General features: G+C 44.9%; 2 protein-coding genes and 1 non-coding gene across 5 annotated transcripts; 1 reads left to right on the forward strand and 2 right to left on the reverse strand.

The window, feature by feature from the left end:
* The first annotated feature begins 42 nt into the window (after positions 1-42).
* Positions 43-6,144, forward strand: faap100 (FA core complex associated protein 100). Its single transcript, XM_062413628.1, has 8 exons — positions 43-356; positions 809-927; positions 1,010-1,881; positions 2,258-2,414; positions 2,524-3,439; positions 3,532-3,654; positions 4,269-4,355; positions 4,640-6,144. Exons 1-8 carry the CDS (start codon positions 201-203, stop codon positions 4,769-4,771), a joined length of 2,562 nt encoding a protein of 853 aa, XP_062269612.1. The 5' UTR covers positions 43-200; the 3' UTR covers positions 4,772-6,144.
* Positions 6,145-6,483: 339 nt separating this feature from the next.
* Positions 6,484-6,577, reverse strand: trnai-uau (transfer RNA isoleucine (anticodon UAU)). The gene is made up of 2 exons: positions 6,540-6,577; positions 6,484-6,519 (listed from the first exon to the last, which is right to left on the reverse strand). It is a non-coding gene; the product is annotated as a tRNA-Ile (tRNA).
* A 2,135-nt stretch (positions 6,578-8,712) lies between these two features.
* Positions 8,713-17,632, reverse strand: fscn2b (fascin actin-bundling protein 2b, retinal). Of its 3 annotated transcripts, none has more exons than XM_062378580.1 (6): positions 17,540-17,632; positions 16,733-17,459; positions 9,883-10,039; positions 9,316-9,437; positions 9,029-9,196; positions 8,713-8,918 (listed from the first exon to the last, which is right to left on the reverse strand). In XM_062378580.1, the coding sequence occupies exons 1-6, from the start codon at positions 17,630-17,632 to the stop codon at positions 8,713-8,715; spliced, it is 1,473 nt and encodes a 490-aa protein (XP_062234564.1). The 3 variants fall into 3 exon arrangements, with proteins under 3 accessions (XP_062234564.1, XP_062234563.1, XP_062234562.1); XM_062378579.1 differs by having other exon boundaries at positions 8,713-8,922; positions 9,024-9,196; XM_062378578.1 differs by having other exon boundaries at positions 9,029-9,232; positions 9,310-9,437.
* Positions 17,633-24,226: the final 6,594 nt, after the last annotated feature.

Raw genomic sequence — 24,226 nt, forward strand, 5'->3', positions numbered from 1 at the left:
GTGCAAGGCTTCTACATCCGCCCCCTAGCCTAATGGGTAATGTAGTTCTTTCCTGTTATTGGTCCAAAACTTGACGCGCGGAACTTGGTAGGAACTTCCTCTGTAAACAAGCGGCTCAGGAACAAACTGACCTCAGAATACTACACGCTGCTCTTCCTCCTCCTCCTCCTCCTCCTGTTCCTCCTCCTCTATCTGTGGTTATGGACGGACGCTGTGCTGTTGACACATGGACACAGTTCGGCTGCACACATGCATCTGTCTCACCGAGGATCACGTTCGGATTGGGGACAGATGTTTTCATCTGCACAGGCAGTGACGAAGTCTACGTCTTCAACACTCAGGAGAGAAAAGTCACTGTGAGTTACATCTGTTTGTCGACTGCACACAGAGCCACTTTATCATAGTCCCCATTTGTTTATGTTATATGCACAGTGAGCACTGTAGATAGAATACTGTATATAAGTTAATGAGCCAATTTTCATATCTTGGCTCTTTTACAATTTTTCAAAATTGTAAAATAAATGTTGCACTTTATTTGCTATTTCAACAACTCACCGTGACTGGCTCTATTTTTGAAAAAAAAGTCCTTTTGCACATGAGTGTACTTATCAGTACAACGTAAACACATTATATTATTCCATCTGTATGCCTCTTATTGTGAAATTCATCAACATTTTTATCTTCACACCATATTGCTTACTTTTGTGAATGCATACCTACGTGTATATATATATATATATATATATATATATATATACATATGTATGCATACATTACTCTTCTTGTCTGTGCTGTGGTTCTGTTGCAGGCTGTCCTCCAGTTCCCTGCCCCTGTGAGTGACCTGTCTGAGAGTCATGACAAACAGCTCCTCTATGTGTCCTGCGGGAGTGGAGTTTACTGTGTCAGCCCTCCATTTCTGCTGTCCAGGTATGTACCACTCTAACTTTACTGCATTCAAAGTCGTTAAAATAGAATGCCTTGCATGTAATGTGACCTTTGACCTCTGCAGGGCCCAAACCTCCCCGGCTGACGCCTCCTCCCGTCCAGCTGAGCTGAAGATCTCCTCTGAATCCCTGGTTGTTGCAGAGGAAGGTGTGTCGTCGCTGCTCCTCGTCGGCTCTGTGCTCCTGATCCTCTCTCAGAGAGAAACGTCCTGGATGCTGAGTCTGTACAAAACAACAACACAACCCCAGTCCAGCAGCCACGAGCTGCTCAGCTCTTTCAGTCTGCCACTGGTCTCAGCTGGTGCACAGGGTGACACTGAGGGAGCAGGAATGAGAAGGAGGCCTGTGCTGTCTTGTGTCCACTCTGACCCATCGTCCACCTTGTCAGACAAGCATTTACACCTCGAACCTGTCCTTTTCAAACTTCTCTTCGGTATCGATGCCGCCCTCGCCAAATCACCGGTTATCCTTTTCGGCCTTCCAGATGGACGCCTGTGCCTCCTCCCTCTGCGTCTCCCAGGATCACGGCTCCGAGTCCTGCATAGCCTCGAGCAGCCCGTCGTGTTTGTCGGAGCATCTGTTGTCAAGGAAACGGATCCAGGACACGCACAGTGTTTGGTGGCAATGGGGGAACAAGGGAGAGTGGTGCTGATGAAGGCTATAAACGGAGGATCAGAGGGAGCGGGGTGCACAGCGGGTTTTATTGAAGGGTGTGTACCGGGGCCTGTGGTGTGTGGCTCTGTGGATCAACACCATCTTTACTACAGCACTGGTTCAGACCTGTTGCTGCTGGATCTGTCGGAGGGATCATCTGGGAGAGAAGGACAGGAAAGGGATGAGGAGACATCCATTAAGACACCTGCTGCCCTCCAAAGCCCCACCAGTTTGAATGTGTGTGGAGTCATGACCTTGGCTGCACCTGAACGCAACACGGCAGGTGAATCAGGCCGAGCATAGAAGTGTTGATTTTAACAAATGCACCTCCACAGTCTAAAAGTGAACTCACAGACAGCCGATAATTGAGAGTTAGACTGGATACGCACCTTTTGGGAAGTGAGATCTCGTGGGTCTGTGTCAGTTTTACGAAGCAGAAATTGTTCACAGAGGGTTGTTTGAATGAGTCAGTAAAGAAATAATACAACAATTAGAGTGCATATCTCTACCAAGGTAAAGTACCCACAACTCTCTGCCTCAGGAATCTTTTGTCCATGAACTAAAAGGTTCCTTGAGCGTTGTCTGTGTTTCCATTCACGCCAAATTATTCCTCTGAGTTTGCTCTGTGACTAACTTTGAAAATGTGTCTCACGCACCAGGTGGAGTTCAGCTGCTGGGGCTGTCTGTCAGAGGACAGCTCCAGAGGATTGTCCTACCTGAGGGGCGAGAGGACGTAGGGGTGTCCAGTCAGACTTCCTCTCACGGGGGCCGCAGCGTCAGAGATCTCCTGTCTGCAATCGGGGGGGTGTGTGAAAGGTACATGTAACATGATTCATTTTACGATAAAACTGTGAAATGAATCACTCCTCAGATGTGTTATTTATTTTCTCTTGACATCTATGTGGTTTTCCTTGCTTTCCTGAAGAGTTTCGGCGCTGAAAACTACCATCAAATCCAAAAACCAAATTCTGCGGCACCTGAATCAGGTGCTCAACGTCAGCTTCCTGCTGACAGCCAGGACGAATGGTGAAGAACATCCACCCATGCAGGAGAAGCAAATTAGATGCAGAGCCATGACCAGATGGAGCAGGCTGCTTCAGAAAGACTCCCTGAACCTGACCTGTGTCCTGGATAATTCCAGTCCTTATGTTTTGGAGCAGGGCTGGACACTGAGCGTCACTGTGTTTCCTGTGTCCTACTCACCCAGCGCAGGAGGGGAAAGCTCCTCCACAAATTTCTCATTCCCATTTCACGATCTCCATCCGGGGGAAACATTAGAAGTGTCGCTACCCCTCGCAGCTGCAGGCGACACATGCTTCCCTTTGAGGGTGGCCTGCTCGCTGATCTTCTCTCTCTCGAGTCTCCTGGCAGAGGAGGAGAGGACGCAGCTCCCCGACCTGCAGAGCGGTTGTATCAGTTTGCCCTTGGACACACTGACGGTAGATTGGCTGCACGCTCTGCAACGGAGCCGTCCCACAACACATCCCATCTACAAAAACTCCACATGTCAATCCAGCAACATCACAACAGATAACGTCCAGGCTTTTCTAAGCTCACACCGGACTCGGTGTATCGGACGGGGTGGAGGAGGAGGAGGAGAGAGTGCAGCGAAGGCTGAGCAGTACTCAGCGAGGATTCGGGTGTCGTCAGAGCTTCTTGGGGATGCACTGGTGGAAACTTCAGATCCTCCAAATCTGTGCATTGCTCTTCTGGACTGGCTGTTGTCTGAAGGTCCAGGAGGAGGGAGGACGGGACAACAAGGAGACACGTCGTCACTGAGCAGCTCTGTTGTCCAAGCAAGAGGTCCAAATGGAGAAACGGTCAAACTGAGTGCTAAAGAGGTAAAGTTTATCTGATTGATGAAGGTTTACCCTGTGTATATATGCACTGTGCATGTTTATGAGTGTTGCATTGTGGCTCCTTTGTTCTGCAGGTGAACGTAGGGGAGGAGAGCTCGGGGAAGGAGGAGTCCCTGAGCACGATTGAAGTTCAGGTAGACAGTTCATCTATTGCAGCAGTGTGTGGACTGCACCATGCTGTGTTACACCGGATACAGGTAAACACAAACACACACACACATTGAGAATGTACAAATCTGTGTGGTCAGACTGGAGGAAAAACTTAATCTGAGAAAGCCAGAGTACCTGGAAAAACCCCATGCAGACACTTGTAGAACATGCAAACTCAGAAAAAGACCGTGATCAAACTGGGATTCAAACCAAGAACCCTCTTGCTATGAGGGTATAATGCTACCCATTGCACCACCGTTTTCTGGATTATCATTATTCCATAACAAACATGGACCACACAGCTTGCGTTAGTTGATGCTCTGCTGTGATCTGAACTGAAAGCAGGGAAATAAAAATCAGAGAGTTGGGTTCAAGCTGTGTGTTGAGAGATGACTCCCCTGCAGCTTTTTGTGTGCTCTACAGAAAAAAACTGTATAAAATGCTTGTTAGGGCAGTAGAGCTTGTTTTATTCCCCCACCTTTTGTTGCAAATGACATTTTATTTAAAAGCTCTTTGTCGCTCGGTCAGACAACGCAATTTTGTAATGATTCTAGCTGTAACATTTAACTAGGCTTAACTAGAATCCTGTTTTATGTCCTTGCTTGCAGGGTTTTATTTGAAATCTCTTCCCTTTCATCCTCTGCTTTGTTCCTGAACACAGGCTCTGCTGCAGAGAGCTCCTGAGAGCGCTGCTTCCACAAAGAGGGTCCAGAGCTCAGGTTTGAGACGGGCACTTCAGCGGGCCGAGGTACGACCTACATGTTCCTCATTTTGTTCACAATGGGCTGCGATTGTCAACACCTTACGATCTGTCTTTTTTAAGAAGCAGTTACATTCATTAACAGAACAATTAGCCCAAAAACGGAATGGAGAAGCAAATGCATTGTAACATGTTTTTAATTCATTCAGCTCAAGACTTTTATCAGAGCGCATTGATGCCCCAGTTTTTGGCAATGAATATTACTCTTCTTAAATCTAACTTGTCTCTGTGATCTTTTCTTTTTTTTTTTGTCCCCCTCCTCTTCCTCTCAGCGCCTGTTACCGCAGATCCAGCAAAGTCGAATCTCAGGGGTGTTTGGCGACGGCACGTCCACGGGGCACATGACCCGATCTCTTCTCGCCATTTACCAAGAACTCAGAGAAAACCCTCTTCTTATAATATAACATGATTGTTTTAACTGATACTACGCAGTGTTTTGTTATTGCTCTTTATAACAGATTGAGATTTAATGTCCATATTACTTCCTTCTGTGAATATACCTTTGTATGACTAAAATGGCTGAAATTCCTCTCTATCTTCATGCAACTCATTATTTTTCATATTTATTTTGTTGTGATGCTGTGCAGGTGCTGCAGCTTCAGTACTCACATTACCCATGTTAGCATGTATTTATTACTCTGTACTCTGTATATTACAAACCAAGGCATTCAATACAAAATGTTTTGAGGAGCTCAGGCAGATTACAATTCCAATTACATGCAATCATATGTCTTGCAGCTGAGTGAGGGACCTCAGGTTTCCAGTCCCTCATGAGCCAGACGAGTAGTGACAAGGGACCTAATGTCTGGCACAGTGGTTGTTATTGAATGCACCCCTGTAGACAAGTGGTTACATATATAGACGTCTGGCAGATGAAGGGTTATGATCATAAATCATAAAAAAGCCGGTAAGCATGTTGTGCATACTCTGTCAAACTAACTGGCGTGCAACAGTCTTGTCCTATTTGTGGGATTTGCTGACAGACAGATTGTCAGTAATTCAAGCAGCTGTGGAAATAAATACTTTCAGAACTTTCAATCAGTTTTCAGCAAAGCATCTAATACATTTGATTAAAATTAGATGACAGAGAAACTGCAAACCCAGACCAGAAAGAGAGATCTAAAATGGTGGTTCTCAAAAGGTGGGTCGCAGATGCTTGTGTGGGTGAAGGGAGAGCATGGGACCAGTTGTTAACATGGTAAAACTAAAGTACTAAAGCGACTGTTGATGTGAGTTTTTTCTCAATGATGACAGAAAAGGACAAAAACCTCTGTGTGGCACATGCAACAAAGTGAATGAAGCATCCAAGCCACACGTTTCAAGGGATTAAGTTACATGCTACTAAAACCTACAGAAAGCATGTTTGTTATCCAGTAAGTGGCAGTGATGTGACTTTTCATAGAGAATGCATGAACAGTAAATCTGACTAAATTCCTGCATGTCCATAATTGTCACACTGACCTTTGATCTGTTTCTATGAGTTGTTATAGACTACAGATTTATTACAGATTCATGGGTGGTATGTGTTGTTGCGTCACCTGCTGTACTTTACTGTATAACAAGTAGACACCAAACTGTTACACAACTGGACCTCAAGAGAATTTATTACATCCTGCTCAATGTGTTAAAGTCTAATGAAAGAAAACTGTGCACTCCCATTGTTCGAGCTGCTGATTAACACCACAATCCCAGCAGGCTTTGCAGCTAATGCACTGTTTTGTTTCGGTATGCATTCCAAACCAATAACGCCTCGTAGGTGTTGCAGGATGAGCGGCTGCAGAGATTTACCTTTGAGACTTATCAGTAACGTGAAAATCAAAATGTCTTCCAGTAAGACTTCAGCATTTGTGCAGGAGTCATAAAAAGTGATTCAAATGTTCCATACCGATTACATTAGTTAGCAATTAGTGTAATATGATAATAGAAAGTTTAAAGAAATCAAGTTGAGTTTACTTTCTTGAAAAGTACACACTCACCTATGCTTTGGTCAAATAAGAAGCTTCATGGAGACAGAAGCCATCGTCCAATCAATCAGGTTTATACTGTCTCATGAACTGAGTGTTGGAATCTGTGGATATCAGTTATCATAGTCTTCTTCTTCAGCCTCATGTAAAACTGCTCCAGGTGAGGGTCGAACTCACAACCTCGGCATCACTCTGCAGGACACTGTCTTATAAGTACCGCGCGCTGACCGATTGCGCCACTGGAGCTTGTTATTGTCCTGTTTTCTTTTTATTTAAGAGCAAACAGAAGATATATTAGTAGTAGTTTAAATATTGCTGGAGAAATAGGATCATGACTTTGATGAAAGGAGATTTGCTCTCAGGTTAAATTGGAATGCAGCCCCGCTGGAAGCCTGAGGTCACAAAAGGCATTTGTAAAGATGAGAAGAATCATCAAGTGAAGGGTGTTGCCTAGGTGATTTGGCATCTAAAATAAACTTAAAGCTATGAATCTGAATGGAACCAGAAAAAAATGAACTTGCAGGAGGTAAAAGTGCAGCTCTGTGCCAACTCAGTGCAGCCAAACTGCAGCTCAACCAGATGTATGGTGAGGTTTCCACAGAGTTCTCCAAGTGCACGTGTTTCAGTCTGGTACAACATCATCATGGTGACTGTGGTTGTCATAGTTCTTTCACTGAGCTCAAACAACCATGAGATGCAATCCTGGTATTTTATCTAACACTGCTTCCTGTTCCCAGTTGTAGGAATCAGTGGTTATTGGATCATCAAGTGTAAGTGAGGACAAGTTTTCACGAAGAGATCAAGGAGACTTATTCTACTATTCAGAAGCAGAAGAAGGGCGGAAGGAGAGACAGTGGTTGTCTGACAAATTAACTACATCGCTGTTTTCATTAAGGAGGTGGAGAAGCACGGCTGTGATAGATTTCAGCAAGAGAACAAGAAACTAACAGAGAAATAAGTGGCTAACATTTACGTGATTAACGAGAGTCATTTGATTTAATTAGTCTTTTATTTAAATGTCTCATAGAGGAAGCAAAGAGGTGAAAGTGTTTGACAAGGAGGCAGAAATGGAAGAAAAGTGACAGGACAACTCAAATTTGTTTTATTTTGGATTATGTACATGTAAGTTTTCCTTTATCCCTTTTATTTTGGTAATGTCTCGTAGGGACCAAAGGGGCAGTGGTGGAGGAAATACTCTAACCCTGAACTCAAGTAAATGTAAAAATAATTGGGAGTTTTCTAAATTAAATTACTGTAAGTACTTGCTATTAGATTTACTTAAAGTGTTAAAAAGTACACGCAATTGCCAAATGTAGCCTGCTCCCTAATGCAACAGTCTACTCTGTCATAATGAGTGTCAGCAGAGGCCTCTTCAGAATCCATTACAAGAGGCGGGGTATGATGTAATCTGCTTGCTTGGATTGGATCAATCGACCAGTTCCCCTCTCGTTATTGATTAAAAAAAAGGTTTTTAAACATTTGAACATGTGATGTAATGAAAAGGAATGTAGTGGAGTAAAATCACCTGAAAAAAAATCTACTAAAGTACAGATACATAAAAGATGTATTTAATTACGGTAAAAAGTAAATGTACTGTTTTAGATCCTACCACACTTCTTGTTCAGTTTTATGGTTGTGTTGTTTTCCTGCAATCAAAGAAAAGGAGCAGTTCAAACCAATCATACTCAGTCATACCAGTTTATTTCTTTATCGCCATGTTCATAATAGACAGAGGAAATGTAGAACATAACAGAGGGACTAATGAAATAGAAAAATCCACCTACTTGCAGACTGAAAGGATCATAATACTACAGATAGCATGTACAGTACATTAGTCTTGATTACAGTGTTGGTTACAGTAACTAAAGGTGAAAACCAAATCCTGTCTGATGATAAACATTAGAGGCAGCGTGAAATAGATGAGCTCTCTCCCAGTGTGGACTGTGTGTGTCTGTCTCAGGTGTCCCCTGAGTCACTGTACCTGTTAGACTAGACTGGAGGAGAGACAAACTCTGAAAACATGGTCGTATGTCACACTGATGCTTATACGCTATATGTCCTAGATTATTTTTTTTCAGACATTCATTTAATCTCTTTAATCTTGCAGCAAAGGTTCACTGGCAAAGGAAATGACAAAACGACTCAAATGTTCAGGCGCAGCACTTTTTGTTTTGAGATCAAGCCCTTTATCAAAACATGGATCCCTTCATCAAGACGCCTCTCGGCTCAGTTCCTCCTCTTCTTTCTGCTGTAGCCTCTTTCCAACAGGAACAAGGAAAAAGCACGGAATGAAACGCCAATAGGTTTAACTTCAGATGCTAAAGTGGTGATTTATGGTTTCAGAGTGGGGCCTCAGGTTGGAGCCAGGGTTTTGGATCATGTTAATACTCCCACAGCGCTGAGCTGCTCAGGCTGTGTCCGTCTCCCTTCAGCGTGCCACCCTGGTCCCCACGCAGGTATTTGCCGTTCTTGCATCGGATGGCGAGGCGGCCGTGCTCCAGGAGCTCCAGACTGAAGTCCTCAGGGGCCTCGCCGTCCGAGCACACCAGCCCGGTGCTGGTCACGTACCAGAACCGGCCGTCCACACCTGCAGGAGTTAAAACACAAAGTCATATGAGTCAGGGCATACATCTGATGCTTCTGATTTGAAACCTAAACAGCAGTCCCCAGAAGTCTCTAGGGCAGATGTGTCCTGACCTTTAATGTTGTACGCCCCGTTACTGAACTGCAGGGTGAAAATGTCATAGACTGATCTGCTGGCGTCCAGGGCGTTGGAGTTCTTGTGGTGGCAGATGAAGCCGTTCTCTCCTCTCAGGATCAGCATGGGTCGGTTGATCAGTTTCAGAGTGAGCTGCTCGTCCTCGCCTGACAGCAAACAGTTAAAACACGTCAGAGGGAGCACTGGAACCATTCATAGTAGAGGTTTAACCGTTAATGGAGAGATGGGCTGATGAGAAAGCCAGAGGTCAAAAAAAGACTCGTACCTATGGAGTCACTCACAGCAAGGAGTTGGCCGTTCTTCTTGATGCAGATGTATTTTCCATTGTTAGCCTTTAGAGCCACCTTGTGGTCAAGCCACTCCACTGCAAACATGGTGTTCGCTGACCTACAGTTGTGCGTCACAAGAGAAAAGATGAGACTCTATTTGACTTGATATTGTTATAACGTAAACATTTTTGTGCGGATCAGCATCTAGTGGCGGACACAGGACTGTTTTTTTCTCACTTTTTTAACATTGTGAGATTTTTCCACATTTTCGTTGATTTCTCAAAGAATAAGTCAATGATCTTGAAGAATGAAGAAAAAAATAAAACATATTTAAAAGGATAATATTTATGACTTTGTGCAATTTGGTATAGATCCAAATAAAAATCTGGATCTAGTGAAAGTGAATGTGGTTTTATAAGGGGACTTTTGGACTTGTGGAGGTATGCACTCTACTAAGTTAAACATTTGGACATACTGTAATGGAGCAGTTCCTAATCTCTCTTATCACAGTGGACAGGGTATTCATTTAACTGTGCACAGCTAATGTAAGAGCTTTCACTCACACTTCAGTGGCGGAGCTCTGGATGCCTCCGTGGGCCACCAGGGCCCAGTAGTTCCCTTGGCTGGAGCGGAACGTGCACTTCCTGGTCTCCTTGTCAATCTCCATCTGAAACGTCTCCATGTCCGTCTCATCTTCCTGATTGGCTGCGAGGCTGACTCCTGGAGGGGCACAGGGAGCACGTCCGGTCATTAATACTTAAAGCGTGAAAACTTGAGGACTATTTAGTGTCTGGAGGAATCCATCAATCAACCACTGCTCACAGTACAAGTTAGAGCAACATTTCAGTCGTATACACAGACACATGAGGTGGTATATAACAAAGAACTGAAGGTATGATCAAAATGGGCAAAAGAAATCTGGTTGTGCTGGATAAAATGCAGCAGTTTTCAATCATGAGCCATCTGGAGAATGTCTGAAGGATCTCTGGAATTCAGTCCATGTCTGACAACAGCGCATATGTAACTTATAGCCTCGAAAACCTTCTAAATTGTAGGTATTTAAATTGAATACTCATAATAAACATACCTTGAGTCCATTCATGACCCTGTCAATAACTGTAAGAAACTGATGAGGTTTCAGGGACTGATTCATACAAGAAGTAAGTTTAATATTACCAACTGCACCTTCATATTCATGCATGTCGAAAACCTCCACAGAAACATTTTATTACTCCCTGCATTCCCGACGCCAAAGCAACAGCCCAAGGACAGCCACCCGCCTGCTAATCAGGTTGTATTGTTGCGTTTAACTTGGCCCCGGCATGAAAGTGTAGTCTTAAACTGTGCCCTTGGTCTGATTTGCCAAACAAACACTGCACTACACCTTCCTGAGGGGGGAAAATATTTTTACTGAATGATTACGGATGGATTTTATAGACAGAGTGGACAATAGGATACAAATATAAAAACGATAAATACACGGAATGTTTATTCTGTACCAGCTACACAGATGTGACTGTCTCTCAGGAAGCTTTAGTTATAATGAGACCACTTATCACCTCAGCAAAAATCACACCCCTGCTGACAAACATTTGATTAAACCCCTACAGAAACCAATTATTTGAGCTTTCTCATTGCAAACACATGAAACAGAACTGGTGTCAAACGTGCGAGAAACACATGAGCACACACGAATACATGCATTTTTGCAACACATGTAAGAAGCGATGAATATTTCCTTCCATCTCCACGTGTTGTTGCTGCTCGCTTCATCACTTACAGACAGATTGCAGAGGGATAAATCCTAAATTAGATGCCTCCCAGAATATCCCTATATGACATTTTCTTAATCCTATAACAACACTGATCTGAGTGGCCCTCACCCCTCCCATGTCTCCCTGCTCTCATCTCTGGTCATCCCTTTCTACGCTCTCTCTTACCTCCCCCCCTCCTTATCCCCGAGCGCCACCTCCCACCTCTGCCCCACCTCTGGCCCGGCCTATCTGCCCTCTTCACTGCGGGGCTCTGATATAATCAGTTTTTGAGTGCTGCCCGTCCAATCCCCTCAATGAAGGAATAAAGGAAAAACAGGGAAGGACCAGAGGATTTTATGGTCCACACTTAGCAGGATGTTCGGATAATTGCCAGCCCCTCTCAATCCCCAAGCAACGGATATCGACATGAATAATCAAATACAGAGAGAACACATTTAAAATGTATCTGCATGACGTGGCTTTATAGTTTTATACATCTTAATTTAGTGACTTGTACAGAGGGATTCTTTTACTTTCCCTTTTTCTGCCTTCAAGAGTGATAAATTATTTGAAGCCTCTGTAATTGTCAATGGGTTATTCAAAATTTTGATTCAAAATAGTGCTGCGAACATGCTAACAAGAGCGGTTCAGCACATATCCATAACCAATCCACAACAGTGCTTGAGGGGTTTGACTCCCGGGTTTTCATTTTAGTGTTTCATATGAATGTGTTGCCATGTTTTCAACTATAATAATAATAATAATCATGATAATGACTTATTCGCATAGCATGTTACAAATTTCTTCACAAAATCCTAGGCAAACAATAAATTAACTAAAATAAAATATATTCAGTTCAATTTGAATCGCCAAATCAACATAACATAATCCTCACATCTGCGTAACCTAACACAGATGCAGATTCTTATCCCAGTCTGAAAGCCCTGCATCACAGTATTTTCACGATTTTTTAAACGTTTTTTTTGCTTTGACCGTAGATATCCAGACAATAGGAGGGAGAAAGGGGAGGACATGTTGCAAAGATGTCATGGTTACCCAGCTAGGTGGGATGCTTTAATCACATCTTATTCACACCCAATAAAATACGTATCACAGGGTCTTACAACCGGTTAAAACATCATTGATCTTAAATGCATCTGAGGCATAAATTTCAGTCCCTCCTCTCTGCACCGACGCCTGGGCCGCCCATCACTCTTGTTTTCTCTCATCCCAACCCAATGTCATGCTTTGTCTACCTATTCTATGTGTCCATTTCACACTAATTCAACCTAGAAATGATCCTAAGACAAGGCTCAGCTGGGACCCCGCCGCCGCCCCCTGATGGATGAGAAAAGAGGAGATGGAGGAGGGAGAGAGGGAAGAGAAAGAAAAAGCAGAAAGAGATTAGACACAGTGAAATCCAAGCCAGCCATCCCAGGGTATTAATAGCTGTGTTGATGACCATCTTTGACACGCCAGTTGGCCATGCATACGGAATACGATGTTGTCATCGTGGCCACGGTCCCTGATAAACTATGCAGCGCAGCGCAGAGGTACACTGATACTGCAGCTTCACTGGTGCCACATTTTGGATCGGACCCCGGATCCTGCTCCACTTTCTGTTGTTGTCCTCTACCTGCAAGTGGAGCAGGCCTAGCTAATCCATCAGCGATAGATGGCTCTGACATCTATTATTAAGAGTAAACCGATGCTTCTGTCCCCCTCTTCCTTATTTTAATGCTCCTCCCCCGCTACTGCACTTTCTTTTGTTTTGTTCAATTCAGTCTCTTCATTTTTTTCAACAATCTGTTCCCTGTTTGTGTGTGTCTGTGTTTGTATGTAAATGGGTGAGTGTGTGTGCATGTGTAATGGAAAGCATGTGACTTTGGAATATCATCTCTTCTTCACTTCTAGGGCAGAGGGGACCACTTAAATCCAAAGAACACAGGGAGGTGATGAGAGATGTGATGACAGGTCTACATAATACTGACTGACGCACACACACACACACATACACGCACACACACAAACAAACACACGGAGGTGATGATTTGTGTGCAGCATTAGGGAGGATGAGGAGCTCACCAGTCTCCTCATACAGCCACCACTATTGTCCCAAAGCCCTTTGAATGTCCTTCTCTACTTGCATTCTCCCGTCTCTGCTTTCCATTCTCCCTTTCTTCAACTCAAACCCAGAGGCCGAAGTTAATAATGTATATTTATTCATACAATTTGTGAACAATTCTGAGGCACTTGCATTCAAGGATGTTTTTCTCTTGAACCCCTCCATCACCTCAAATAAAGTTTTTACCTTATATAGATTTCTCCAAATCGATAAGAAAACAGGTGAGTTTCTGACCAATAGTCAGTCATTGAGGTGAATGCAGGAGTTTAATGTACTGAGTAAATCTCAGTCAGTTTTCTTGCGTTATCTGAAAAGGATCCCCTACAAAACCAAATTGGATGTTGCAGCTCGATGTGATCGTTATGTGCATTGATATATGTTGCCAAACACAACGTATTGACTCTCCTGTGTTTCCTCGATTTTCAGCAGGACGTCATGGGCACAGACCGGGGCTGGGGTTAGCGGGTCAGATTAGTGGGTTAGAAGCTATGCCCCAGGTGAGGGGCAGCTTGGGTTTCCGAAAGCAGACTCCCTCCCCCCCCTTGCCTTCCAGGAATGGGGGCCAACTTCATCAATAATTCAACGAACCTCACTTTGCGCTCGCCGCAGCAGGACGGTGCGGTTGTGTGTGGGCGATTGTGTCGGGGAAAGGTTTTGTTTGTGCAGAGTGAGTGTAGGAAGAGCTAAGTAAGAAGCATGTCACTGGTGAGTACACGCGTATACATCATGGCTCCCTTCATGTGTGTTTTACACTCTGCCATATCTCTCCTCCTCTTAAACCAATCAGTTTACAGTGCTCCCAGTGGTTTGGTTTCCTGAAGCTCCCACTGCTAAACAGGAACAAAAAGCGGTTAGAGATTCAGTTACGGCACCCAGGGCTGAGGAAACTCGACCCTGCAGACAAGAATCTGCAGCCTGCGGATGGGTGCTGTGGCCAAGTTTCCTGACAAGCACTGTTGGTGTCGGCTAATCCACCCAAATCCAGTTTCAAATCAGACCAGAGGACCCTCTGCACCATCACCAATCGAAACTCCAGGCGAATACTTCTAGAGTTGAATGCAACGTGACACTGATGATTGCAATCCCTCTATTTTTCAAACTGATCAAAGAAACTCAGGCTTGTTTTTTAAAAAGAGGCAAGCCCGTGTGGAGCAGGTGTTATCCATCAGTATAGTATGTATTGTGATGTCATGCTCGCATGCTGATCAAATAACACACCCCACTGGCCCCCATCGCAGGGCCCGAAGAGTAAATACATAATACAGTATCAACAGCGTATTACTGTACAGCATCTGGGTTACAAGCAGCTGTTTCAGTGAGCCCAGGGGACGAGAGCATAAAGTGTGAACAACATTTCCCCCTAAAAAAAGCCTGGAAGTCGCTACATCTGTGAGGTGATGAGAGGGGGTTTTCACAAAAGATCACAGTTTGAATATTTGATAAAAGACAGAAAAACATGCACGACCCTCTTTATTCTTTCTGATATATTTGCTGCTTTTTTTAGACTTTGTGTTTCCACCATTTCTGGAAAGACACATTAAACATTTATGTTTAGCATAATTTTTAACATTCTGGAGATGAAACAGTGTAAAACAGTGAATATAATTATCACAGATGTCAGTGTTATCACTGTTGATGTAAAAAATGTACTGATACACAACCTGAAGTAATTTCACAAAGTATTATATTAATTAATATATTTATTATTGTTAAAAATACTTATAGCCAACAGTGCAACATTAAAATTAAAGCAAAAAAACCTACATTTGTTAAGAAGTTTTTGGATTTCCCACAAAGCCGTTTTAAATTAACACAACCACAAATTTATAAATCAAATAAGCAAAGTTGTGCATATTCTTGGTATATTACTGTCAATTCATAACATCTTGATAATGTTGAATCCTGCTTGTTTCATTTCAGCTCAGTGGGAGCGTCTCGACTGGGTTTTACATCATTACCAGCCAAGTTTCTCTTGGAGGAGGAATGGAGGACACAGGCATAACTCACTATGTCAAATGCAGATGTCCACCAAAAACGCTGAGAGTGAGAACAAGATATAAGTGCTGGTTTTTGGTTACAGTGGATGTGAGCAGTTTGTCGTCATGGCCGGAGCACTAGCAGCTCTCCTGCTGTCCCTGCCTGCTGATCCATGTTTTCACCACACAAAACATAGCCACAGTAATTAAAGACTAAAATGCTAAGACTTTTAGGGAATAAAGGAATTCTACCGTGCTATACCTTGATACCAGTAATCGTTCCTGAAAAACACATTGCAAGTTGTTAAAAAAGTGTATAACTGTAGTTTGTGTTAACACAAAAAAAATGTCATTCAACCACACCATCCATTGTTTCCTGACAGTGGACGAACCCAAATCAGTTGCAGCCCTCACACAACTCGTCTCAGGTCTCCCACATGAGAATGATACTCTCCCATATCAACCTCATCTATCTTGTTTTCCTGGAGAGACGCAACTATCCAGTGTGATGTCATCGCTTGCTGAGGGGCAGAATACATTACCCATAATTACAATGCATCCCTTATCACATGTCAATCATTAGAAAGTGGCCTATTCTCTTAAGCATGCATATTCAGCGTAGCCACTAGTTAATGTATTTCCTGTGAATTGTGAGCTCAGTTTTCCGGGGGTGTATCAGTGCACAGTATGTTTATAGGCTTGTAGTAGTAGCTGTAGTAGTTGCAGTATTTAATGCTTCATTATGTATGTGTGTAGGTCAGTGTTTGTCAGCTAAAGGCTCATGTGACCACCCTCAGTAGCACCTGAGGACAAAGTTTGTCCATTTAATCAGACTTTTGAGATGCTGTGTAAAGCTTTGGTGAATCAAGGAAGCTGCCAGAGTTACAGGTTGTGGATGCATGCAAGGCTTCAGGGGCAAAATCTGCATATTTGGGACTATATAGCTCTGTTCAGAATTGGTATTAGCATCCATCCAGTGAGATATCACAAGTGGAGAGAGTTAAGTTTGAATTTGTGTTTGTTGCGACAAAACTATGTTGATTTACCCAGGACAGATGTGTCGGATGACCGTGTGTGTGTGTGTGTGTGTCTGTGTGTGTGTGGATGTTGTCGGGATCGAGCGAGAGAGAGAAAGATAGTAGTCAAGATGGGCTGGATGAATGAATTCAAAGAAGACTGATTTTTAACAACAAAAATGTATCGGTCAATATATTGTGATCATTATTGTAAATTGTGTCTGTGGCCACAAATAAATCAACGTTTGGACACTGAGGCATAAAAATATATATACAATTTTAAAGGCAATAGGATGTCAGCTGAGGAAGTGGCCCCTCCATAAGTCCTAAGGATGCATTTGCTTTGCCACAGTGAAAATAATGTGGCCACCTGTTTCCCAGACCACCTCCGAATGTGGGTTGAGTGATCGGATGTCTGGATGCATTTAGTTACATTCAGGCCTGTACTTAGCACTGACCACTTGGGATTGGATCACTCAAGGATGGATGTTAAAACCCGGTCTGAATGGGGTCTATATGTTGATGTGTCTGTGTTTGCCTACCTTGTCTGAGGGAGACATATCGCCCATTGGCTGCCATCAGAACCACCTGTGGGTGGCTCTCCTCCAGGTCGAACAGTTCATCTTTGCCCGGCTTGGAGCAGCGTCCAGACCTCAGTGTGCCCGTAGGGCCAATAGGAGACAAATACTTCCCCTCACAGTCTTTAAAGGCCAGCTTCCCACACTTCAGCTCTAGCGTGTACGCAGTGGCCCTTCCACTCTGTGTCAGGAGCTTTCCATCATTGCTGAGGAAGCGGCTGTCGCAGGTCTTTAGGCAGTACTTCCCATCCAGGTAGACGAGGGTGAGGAGTGCTGCCACGCCCCAGGGAATGTTCATATCCACGGCAATCTCCCCATCGTCTGCGGAGAGGTGGGCATAACGCTTGCGGGCCACAGACAGCAGGTTGGCCTGCGGATGCAGAGCCAGGTGCACTGCCCACAGCTCAGCATCTGTGATAATCTGCGCAAAGCAGGACAGGTAGTCCCGAGAGCCACCGAAGAAGCGCAGGTGCTGCTCAGACTGCAGGGCCCAGCGACCATCAGACTGAGCCACGATGAGGAAACGGCAGTCTGAGTTGTGCCCGTCTGCCTCGCAGGTGACCTTACCATCCTTGTCGGAGGCCAGGTAACGGCCCAGGTGGCTGCGCAAGAAGACAACCTGGGTTTCCTGGGAGTCCTGCTCTAGAGTCCATATCTGCTTCTTCTTCAGGCTGGGGGCTGATGCATTCACCTGAGAAAGAAAGATAGGTGTTGCTCTGCAATCTGTTTTCAACAAATATGTCAGTTTCACATTGGATGGCATGTGAGTACCTTGAAGCCAAAGCTCTCAGCAGTAAGGTAGCGAGAGTCGTGGTTGATCAGACCAAACTGCAACTTCAAGGGTCGGTTCCCATTAGCAGGCATCTTCACCTGTGGAGCAGGGGACACGGGAAGAGAAGTTAGGGATGGGGAGAATAGGAGGGAGAGGGGTATCTAGACCTGAAATTGCAGAGGAATGGTGTATGCGCAAAAAAAGGTAAGTTGAGGGGTTTCCACAAAGGTGTTGAATAACGTGACATCATGGAGAATGATGAAATGTAAACGTCGTAAAGACAGGAAATCAATTCATTAAGGTACAGTGTAAAAATCACTCCCGTAACCACAAATTCCTTCCCTGGCCTGAGGCTTTATTATACATTTTTCCAGCCACAGCCTCTTAATGTACTTACTGTGGTTTTGTGGCTTCCCCCTCTGCAGTCTCTGTGGCTCTAATTCCAGCTCCCAGACTTAAGAAGCTTCTTTCAACATGTGCACTGTTGTAATTCTTCCTCTCTCGTCTCCCTCTCTTGCCAGCTCTCGTGTTCTGTTGATCGCTGCTCCCCCGATCGCCTCCAGAAGCAGGAACCTTGATCTCTCTTCAGTCGTCCAGGGTCGGGCTCTCTTGTACCGTAGATTAATTTAGTTTTTTCGACTGCTTATCTCCTCTTCTGCAGTCGACCTTCTCTCTCTGTCTCTCTCCGGTTGAACAGTGCCCACTTGTCCGGGCCTCACGCCTGCTCTTGCTTGACTTGTTATTCACCCTGAAGGCTCAATCACTTTGTTCACCCCCCGAGACTAGACTTCTCCGGGGTTTTGTTTGCCACCTCTCTTTGGATCACATCGAACACTCTGACCATCTGCTTCAACTTCCCAACTCCGGGTTCCTCGTTCATCCGAAAAAGGTTTGATCAGTGGAGAAGAACATCCTCGGCTGTCCTGCAAATGTTATGGTAGCGCCTTGAAGGACTCCTTCACCCTTTCCCTCACCACAAGCCGTCCATCACAACTGAACTCAGCAACAAAGAGTGCTCGCCTCTGTAATCTTAAGCCTCTGCCTGTCGCTTTTTCCTCCCATCCTCTCCTTCTTCCACAGTGCCTTTCTCTAACCTGCCATGTATATAATCCTGCCCTTTTCTGCCTCTGCGCTTTATTCTGAGCTCTGCACTTCACCTCTTCCTGTGACACATAAAGACAGGTAAGTAGAAACAATGCACACGCAAACACACACACACACAGCGGTGGGTAACCAGAGCGCTCCCCATGCCTTTGGGGTAGTTGCCTGAGTGCAGCTCCGCTTACGTGCCTATGCTGGGGATTTAGTTACACACCTTCTCTGATTGCAAGCTCTCGGGGTCAATACTAATGGGAAATGTGTCTGAGGGGCTGAGGCGCTCGGACTTCACATCTGAATTTTAAGACAAGCAAAGGGACAGGAGATGGCAGCTGCTGTAAAGGCAACAGTAACAAGCTAATCAACATATGGGGGTTGGAATGAATGTGTGTGGGCAGTAAGTGGGCCGGTGTGTGTTTGTGTGTGTGTGTGTGTGTGTGTGTGTGTGTGTGTGTGTGTGTGTGTGTGTGTGTGTGTGTATGAGTAATAAACCTTGCCAATCAGCCTATTATAAGTCTTCTTTGCAGAGTAAACAGACGTGTCTGTTCCTGAACCCATCTAATCCTCAACCCAATCATCCCAACCTGGCTAATCTACCGGCACCACCCCTCCCTACACACACACACACACACACACACGCACACAACCTCCCCCCTTCTGCTTGTCAATGATCATAAACATACACATAGACTCACTGACCCATGGCAACATACATGTCACTGCACGCACACAAACACACACACAAAGGTCAGCTGAGGGTCTCACCATTCAAAGATTTACTCCTTCTGACCCAGACTTGAACTGCTTGGGTTTTACGTAAAATGTGATAAACAATGCGTGTCTGACACAATTTCACACACACACACAAACACACACAAACACACACACACACTCACACACACTGAAGGACATGGACAGCGGTGTAATTGTTCCCTGGGCCTCTTGCAGCGAGGCTAACACAAGACATCCCACATGACTTGGAATGGCCCCACATCAGCCTCTGATTCTAGTTTGAAACTCCTCTTTAATAAATGATGTTCCTTAAGATTGTATCTTACATAGCTTATAACAAGTTGGAGTATTGTATTAGGAGTAATTGAGACAATCACCTACCACACCAACACTGAGATTAGATGGTAACCAAACCTATAGGCTGGTGTCATTTTTGTCACAATCATTTTTAATAAATACAAGGAAGTCTCATTTCGATGGTTGCCTAACAGATGCAGAAGCTAGTTGGTGTCAGTTGTCCCTTTTTTTCATAGATGATGCTTTTCATCACACTGACAATTGAAAACTAATATATATATAGAGAGGGAGCTAATGAGCATGGATACACTTTAAGGTCCAGCTCAGGTCCCGACAGTCTGGTATGAAACCTGCAAACTCATCTTGGTGATTTCGGCGTTTAGACTGTCTGTCATGCTCCAGTCGACTGACTCGACAGCAGCCATTCAAACTAAAGGACAACTGAATGACAACAAGAAGTTTACAGTGTCACACCCACTTCATCAAACCTTTCGGGACAAAAGCAATTTTAAAATCCCCTCTAGTGTCCTCGTACACATGCTTAATGATGTGGAGGAAATCACTTCTCTATAAACAGTCACTCTGCTCCTCTCCTCGAACAAAACATCTGATCTACTGATGGTTAGAGGTGCTGCAACATGCATGTGTATGTGTGTATACGTGTGTTCAAATGCTTGTGCGACCCTTCTTAACATTCCTTATCTTTAACTGAACAGCCAGCATTGGAACGTTTGCATACATCCCCGATCTCGCTCTATCTCTCTATCTGTAGCTTAAATTCAACCACATATTTTCACTCGTACATTTGTGCACACTTACACAAACACACACGCACAAAACGCATTGCAGAGACTGGGAGATATGAGGGGGGGGGGCAAGGAGGCGCAGACAGACACAAATCAAAAAGAGTCATATACTGTTATTGTTATCAGTGCTATTATTTTCATTAGTAGCACTATTATCACTATTACTGTACTTCCTCCTCAAATGTATCCTATCCCACGCATCATTAGCTCGCTCTCTGTGGCCCCCGGGGGCCGCGTCATCGTCTGCTGATGTGCCAGCATTCCTGCTGCCGTCGGCACAGTGACGCCTGTCGATAGCCAACCAGATGTTTTGTTAGTTTTTCCTTTTTTTCCCTCTCCTCTCCTTTTTTTTCACCCCCACCCTTATTCTGGGACCGTGGCTGTGCCAGGTTCACCGTGGCAACCGTGGGATGGTGCTTTAGAAGCCATTACAGCGGTCCTCTGATGACACTCAAATAGCTATCATTACACCTCCTCCAAGGAGACACAGAGGGAGGAGGGGGTGGAGGGAGGCACGGGAAGGGAGAGATGAGGCAAGGATGGAGGGATTGATGGGAGGAGGTAAGGTTTCGAGATGGAAGGAGAGGAGCGGGTGAAAGGAGAGGGAAACGGCGGAGAGGTGAAATGTGGGAGACAGGTGAAGGATGCAGGGAGATGGATCAGTAATTGACACTGGAGACAGGGATGGGAAACCCGGTTAAAGATACAGAACATGCATGGAAGAAGGGATGAGGGAAAGGGGGAGCGACAGACAGAGAGAGAGAGAGAGAATGGGGAATTCAAAATGACCGTTTCTGAGTTAACAGCCTCAAGCCTTTTTCTACCCTATTAAGTTCTATTCTGCCATTACTTGGGACTGCAGGGTGCTGCCTCGTACCCCACAGTGCCCTCCCCCGACTCCTATAGCCCCCCTTCCCGCACAGACCCCCTCATGCACAGACACTCACACACACACATACACACACACACACACACACACACACACACACACACACACACACACAGTCTCTCTTCCCCATTACTTCCTCCAGTCATCCTCTTCCCCCCTTTTCCTCCCATCTAGTTTTTCTCTCTCGTGTTTAATTCAAGAGGTTGTGAACTAAATGTAACAGAGATCAGTTGGATCTATGAGTCCACTGCTTGTCCCTGTTGTGGCTCTTTTAAAATCATGTCACAAACCAGCTCAGAGTTTTTTTTTCTTTCTGATTCATTCACTTCTCTGTTTCTGTTGCTTTGTGTCTTAATGAATATCAACTTTTATCAGAACACAAATTTGTCCTTATTACTGATGAGAATCTTGGTTAGATTTTAGCCTGTTATTCAAGCAAAGTTGATTAACCAAGTAAACATACATTTTTATTTTTTCCCCCACATTTTCATTGGTGAATGAAACGTGAAATATTGTTAGTGTCTGCAACATGGTGCAGATTTAAATAAAAATCAGGCTCTAGTGAATTGAAAAGGCTTCATAAGTGGACCATTGGGCCTGATGGCGAGGTATGGTCACTACTGAGTGCCATTCTTATTGAGACAGAGCCAACCTCACACACAAACACACACACAAACTACTACTTCTCAGTTTGCGCTGCTATCAATATCGGGACTTAGTGTTGACTTCCATTCATCAAGTCATCCATTGTGGACAACCTAAGCAAATCCTTATCCCCAACGTTAACCATGATCAATTCATGACTAACCCAAACCTTAACCTAACCACAGACACACACTTGTCTCTCTATAGTTGTGAGGACACTCATTGGCCTAGTGCACGCCCTAGCTATCCATAACATTAACCATTACAACTCAATGCCTAACCATAAACCTGATTCTAACCATAAAACCAAGTATTAACCCTAACAGCCCTTTGAATTCATGAAGACCAGCCAAAATGTTCTTACAATAATGGTATTGACCCTCCTAACTGTAGATCGACACATGCAAACCCCTGGCACACTGGTAGGTGTAGTTCCCAAAGCCACCGCTGAGGGGCGGTGTCTGCCCGCTGCTCTGGCTGCTCTATGGGACCTTTGCCTGTATATTTTCCGGAGGTTAAAAAAAGCAGAAGATTGATGCTCGCTGTGTCACTGTTGGTGCCTGTGTGACTGCATAGCGTAGGAGGGAAGGACTCTTTGGTGCTATTTAAAATGGCTGCTTTTTTAATGTGCCTTTTGCTTTCAGGGGAGGGGGGGGGGGGGGGTCGGGGCTGGCTTTGCAGAAACTGAAAGGCGTCAACAACACGTAAAGCGTTATCAACTATAAAACATGGGCGCAATTAAGCAGGAGAGGGGCGGGGGCAGGGAGCGCGTCCCCCCCGCTTCCATCCTCCCAGTCGCTGCTGCCACGGAACAGAAGCGGAGGCTGCTGGATGTGTGAATGTGGCTTAAAGCTCCACCGTTAACTGTGCATCCATCATGTGCTTTTAATCTCTCCGGGTTTTCTTGCATGCTGATTTGATTATGATCACACACACACACACACACACACACACACACACACACACACACACACATTTTTAAAGGCTGCAGCTCTGCTCGCCCCACGTGCTCCGGTACAGTGCAGCAGTATATTAGCCCTCTTCTCGCTCTCCTTTAACATAGTCTGAGACGAGGCTTTGAAACGGTCACGATTAACTGATGTATCGCGTTTCTAAAAACAAACCGCCTCTGAATCATTCATTAATTCACATTTTGCTATTACAGTGTGTGTTTGTGTGTGTGTGTGTGTGTGTGTGCATCTGTGTGCATGTGTGCGCGCGCGTGTGTGGTAGGAAAGAGTTAACAGCGGCGGACTGATCGTGATGACTGAGCTGGGGGGGGGGCAACTCTGTGAAAAGCAGCGAGCCAATCAGCCTCGAGATTAACACCCTGCGTCTGTGCTATTGGTCCAGAGCGCCGATGGTTGTCGCGCGGGGCTCGACACCCACGTGGGGCCGCGGAGGCTCGTTCGCGCTGTCACTGGTGGAGGCGAGACACACAAGGCCCGCCCAACGAGAGTCTCGCTGTGTTATTGGTCGAGCCGGCCCGTCTAAGCCCCGCCCCTCCGAGTGTTTTGTTCCGTCCGCGAGGAAAGGAAACTGTCCCTCTCGCGAGCTCCGTGGGCTCGCGACGGCAGCGGCTCCGCGTCTGAGAGGAGGCGCGCGAGCTCCGGCGTGACATGTCGCAGCGAATCCTCTCCTGGAAACACGGAGAAGACAAAACACTCCGCCATCACTGCGCGTGATATTTAATTCATCTCTTCAACCCGCTCTTATCATCAGGCTCCTGGAGACGTTCGCTTCTGTCTGTTGCGACAAGTACACGCACACACGTAAATATGTACAAACACCCACGCACACACACATACAATATATCTATAATCTGTCTCGGTCCATTCAGCCATCCGTCCGTCCATCCATCCACCTAATATCCGTCTTTCCATCTATCCATGGATCCGTGCATCCATCTGTCTGTCTGGCAGGGGAGCTTCATCAAATCTATCTATTTATCTATTTATAAATCTATCTATCTATCTATCTATCTATCTATCTATCTATCTATCTATCTATCTATCTATCTATCTATCTATCTATCTATCTATCTATCTACATGCCTTTGCATATGGAGCTTATTAGACCATTGCTCAATGTCTGAATGACCATCTGATAACCCAGTAATGACTGCATATGGCATCCACACATTTATTGAAATATAGGGGAATTAAACTCTAAATTGGAGTGTTTGTTTCTCTCTTCAACCACACTGTGGACGGTTGGAT

The sequence above is a fragment of the Platichthys flesus genome, chromosome 20 (genome assembly GCF_949316205.1).
Source record: "Platichthys flesus chromosome 20, fPlaFle2.1, whole genome shotgun sequence".
NCBI lineage: Eukaryota > Metazoa > Chordata > Actinopteri > Pleuronectiformes > Pleuronectidae > Platichthys > Platichthys flesus.

Coding starts and splice junctions, on each gene's coding strand:
- faap100 (XM_062413628.1), top strand. CDS start 201: ATGGACGGACGCTGTGCTGTTGACACATGGACACAGTTCGGCTGCACA. Junction 357..808: donor CTCAGGAGAGAAAAGTCACT/GTGAGTTACATC, acceptor GTTCTGTTGCAG/GCTGTCCTCCAGTTCCCTGC. Junction 2,415..2,523: donor ATCGGGGGGGTGTGTGAAAG/GTACATGTAACA, acceptor GCTTTCCTGAAG/AGTTTCGGCGCTGAAAACTA.
- fscn2b (XM_062378578.1), bottom strand. CDS start 17,632: ATGCCTGCTAATGGGAACCGACCCTTGAAGTTGCAGTTTGGTCTGATC. Junction 17,460..17,539: donor CTGAGAGCTTTGGCTTCAAG/GTACTCACATGC, acceptor TTTCTTTCTCAG/GTGAATGCATCAGCCCCCAG. Junction 9,233..9,309: donor GAGTGACTCCATAGGTACGA/GTCTTTTTTTGA, acceptor GAATGGTTCCAG/TGCTCCCTCTGACGTGTTTT.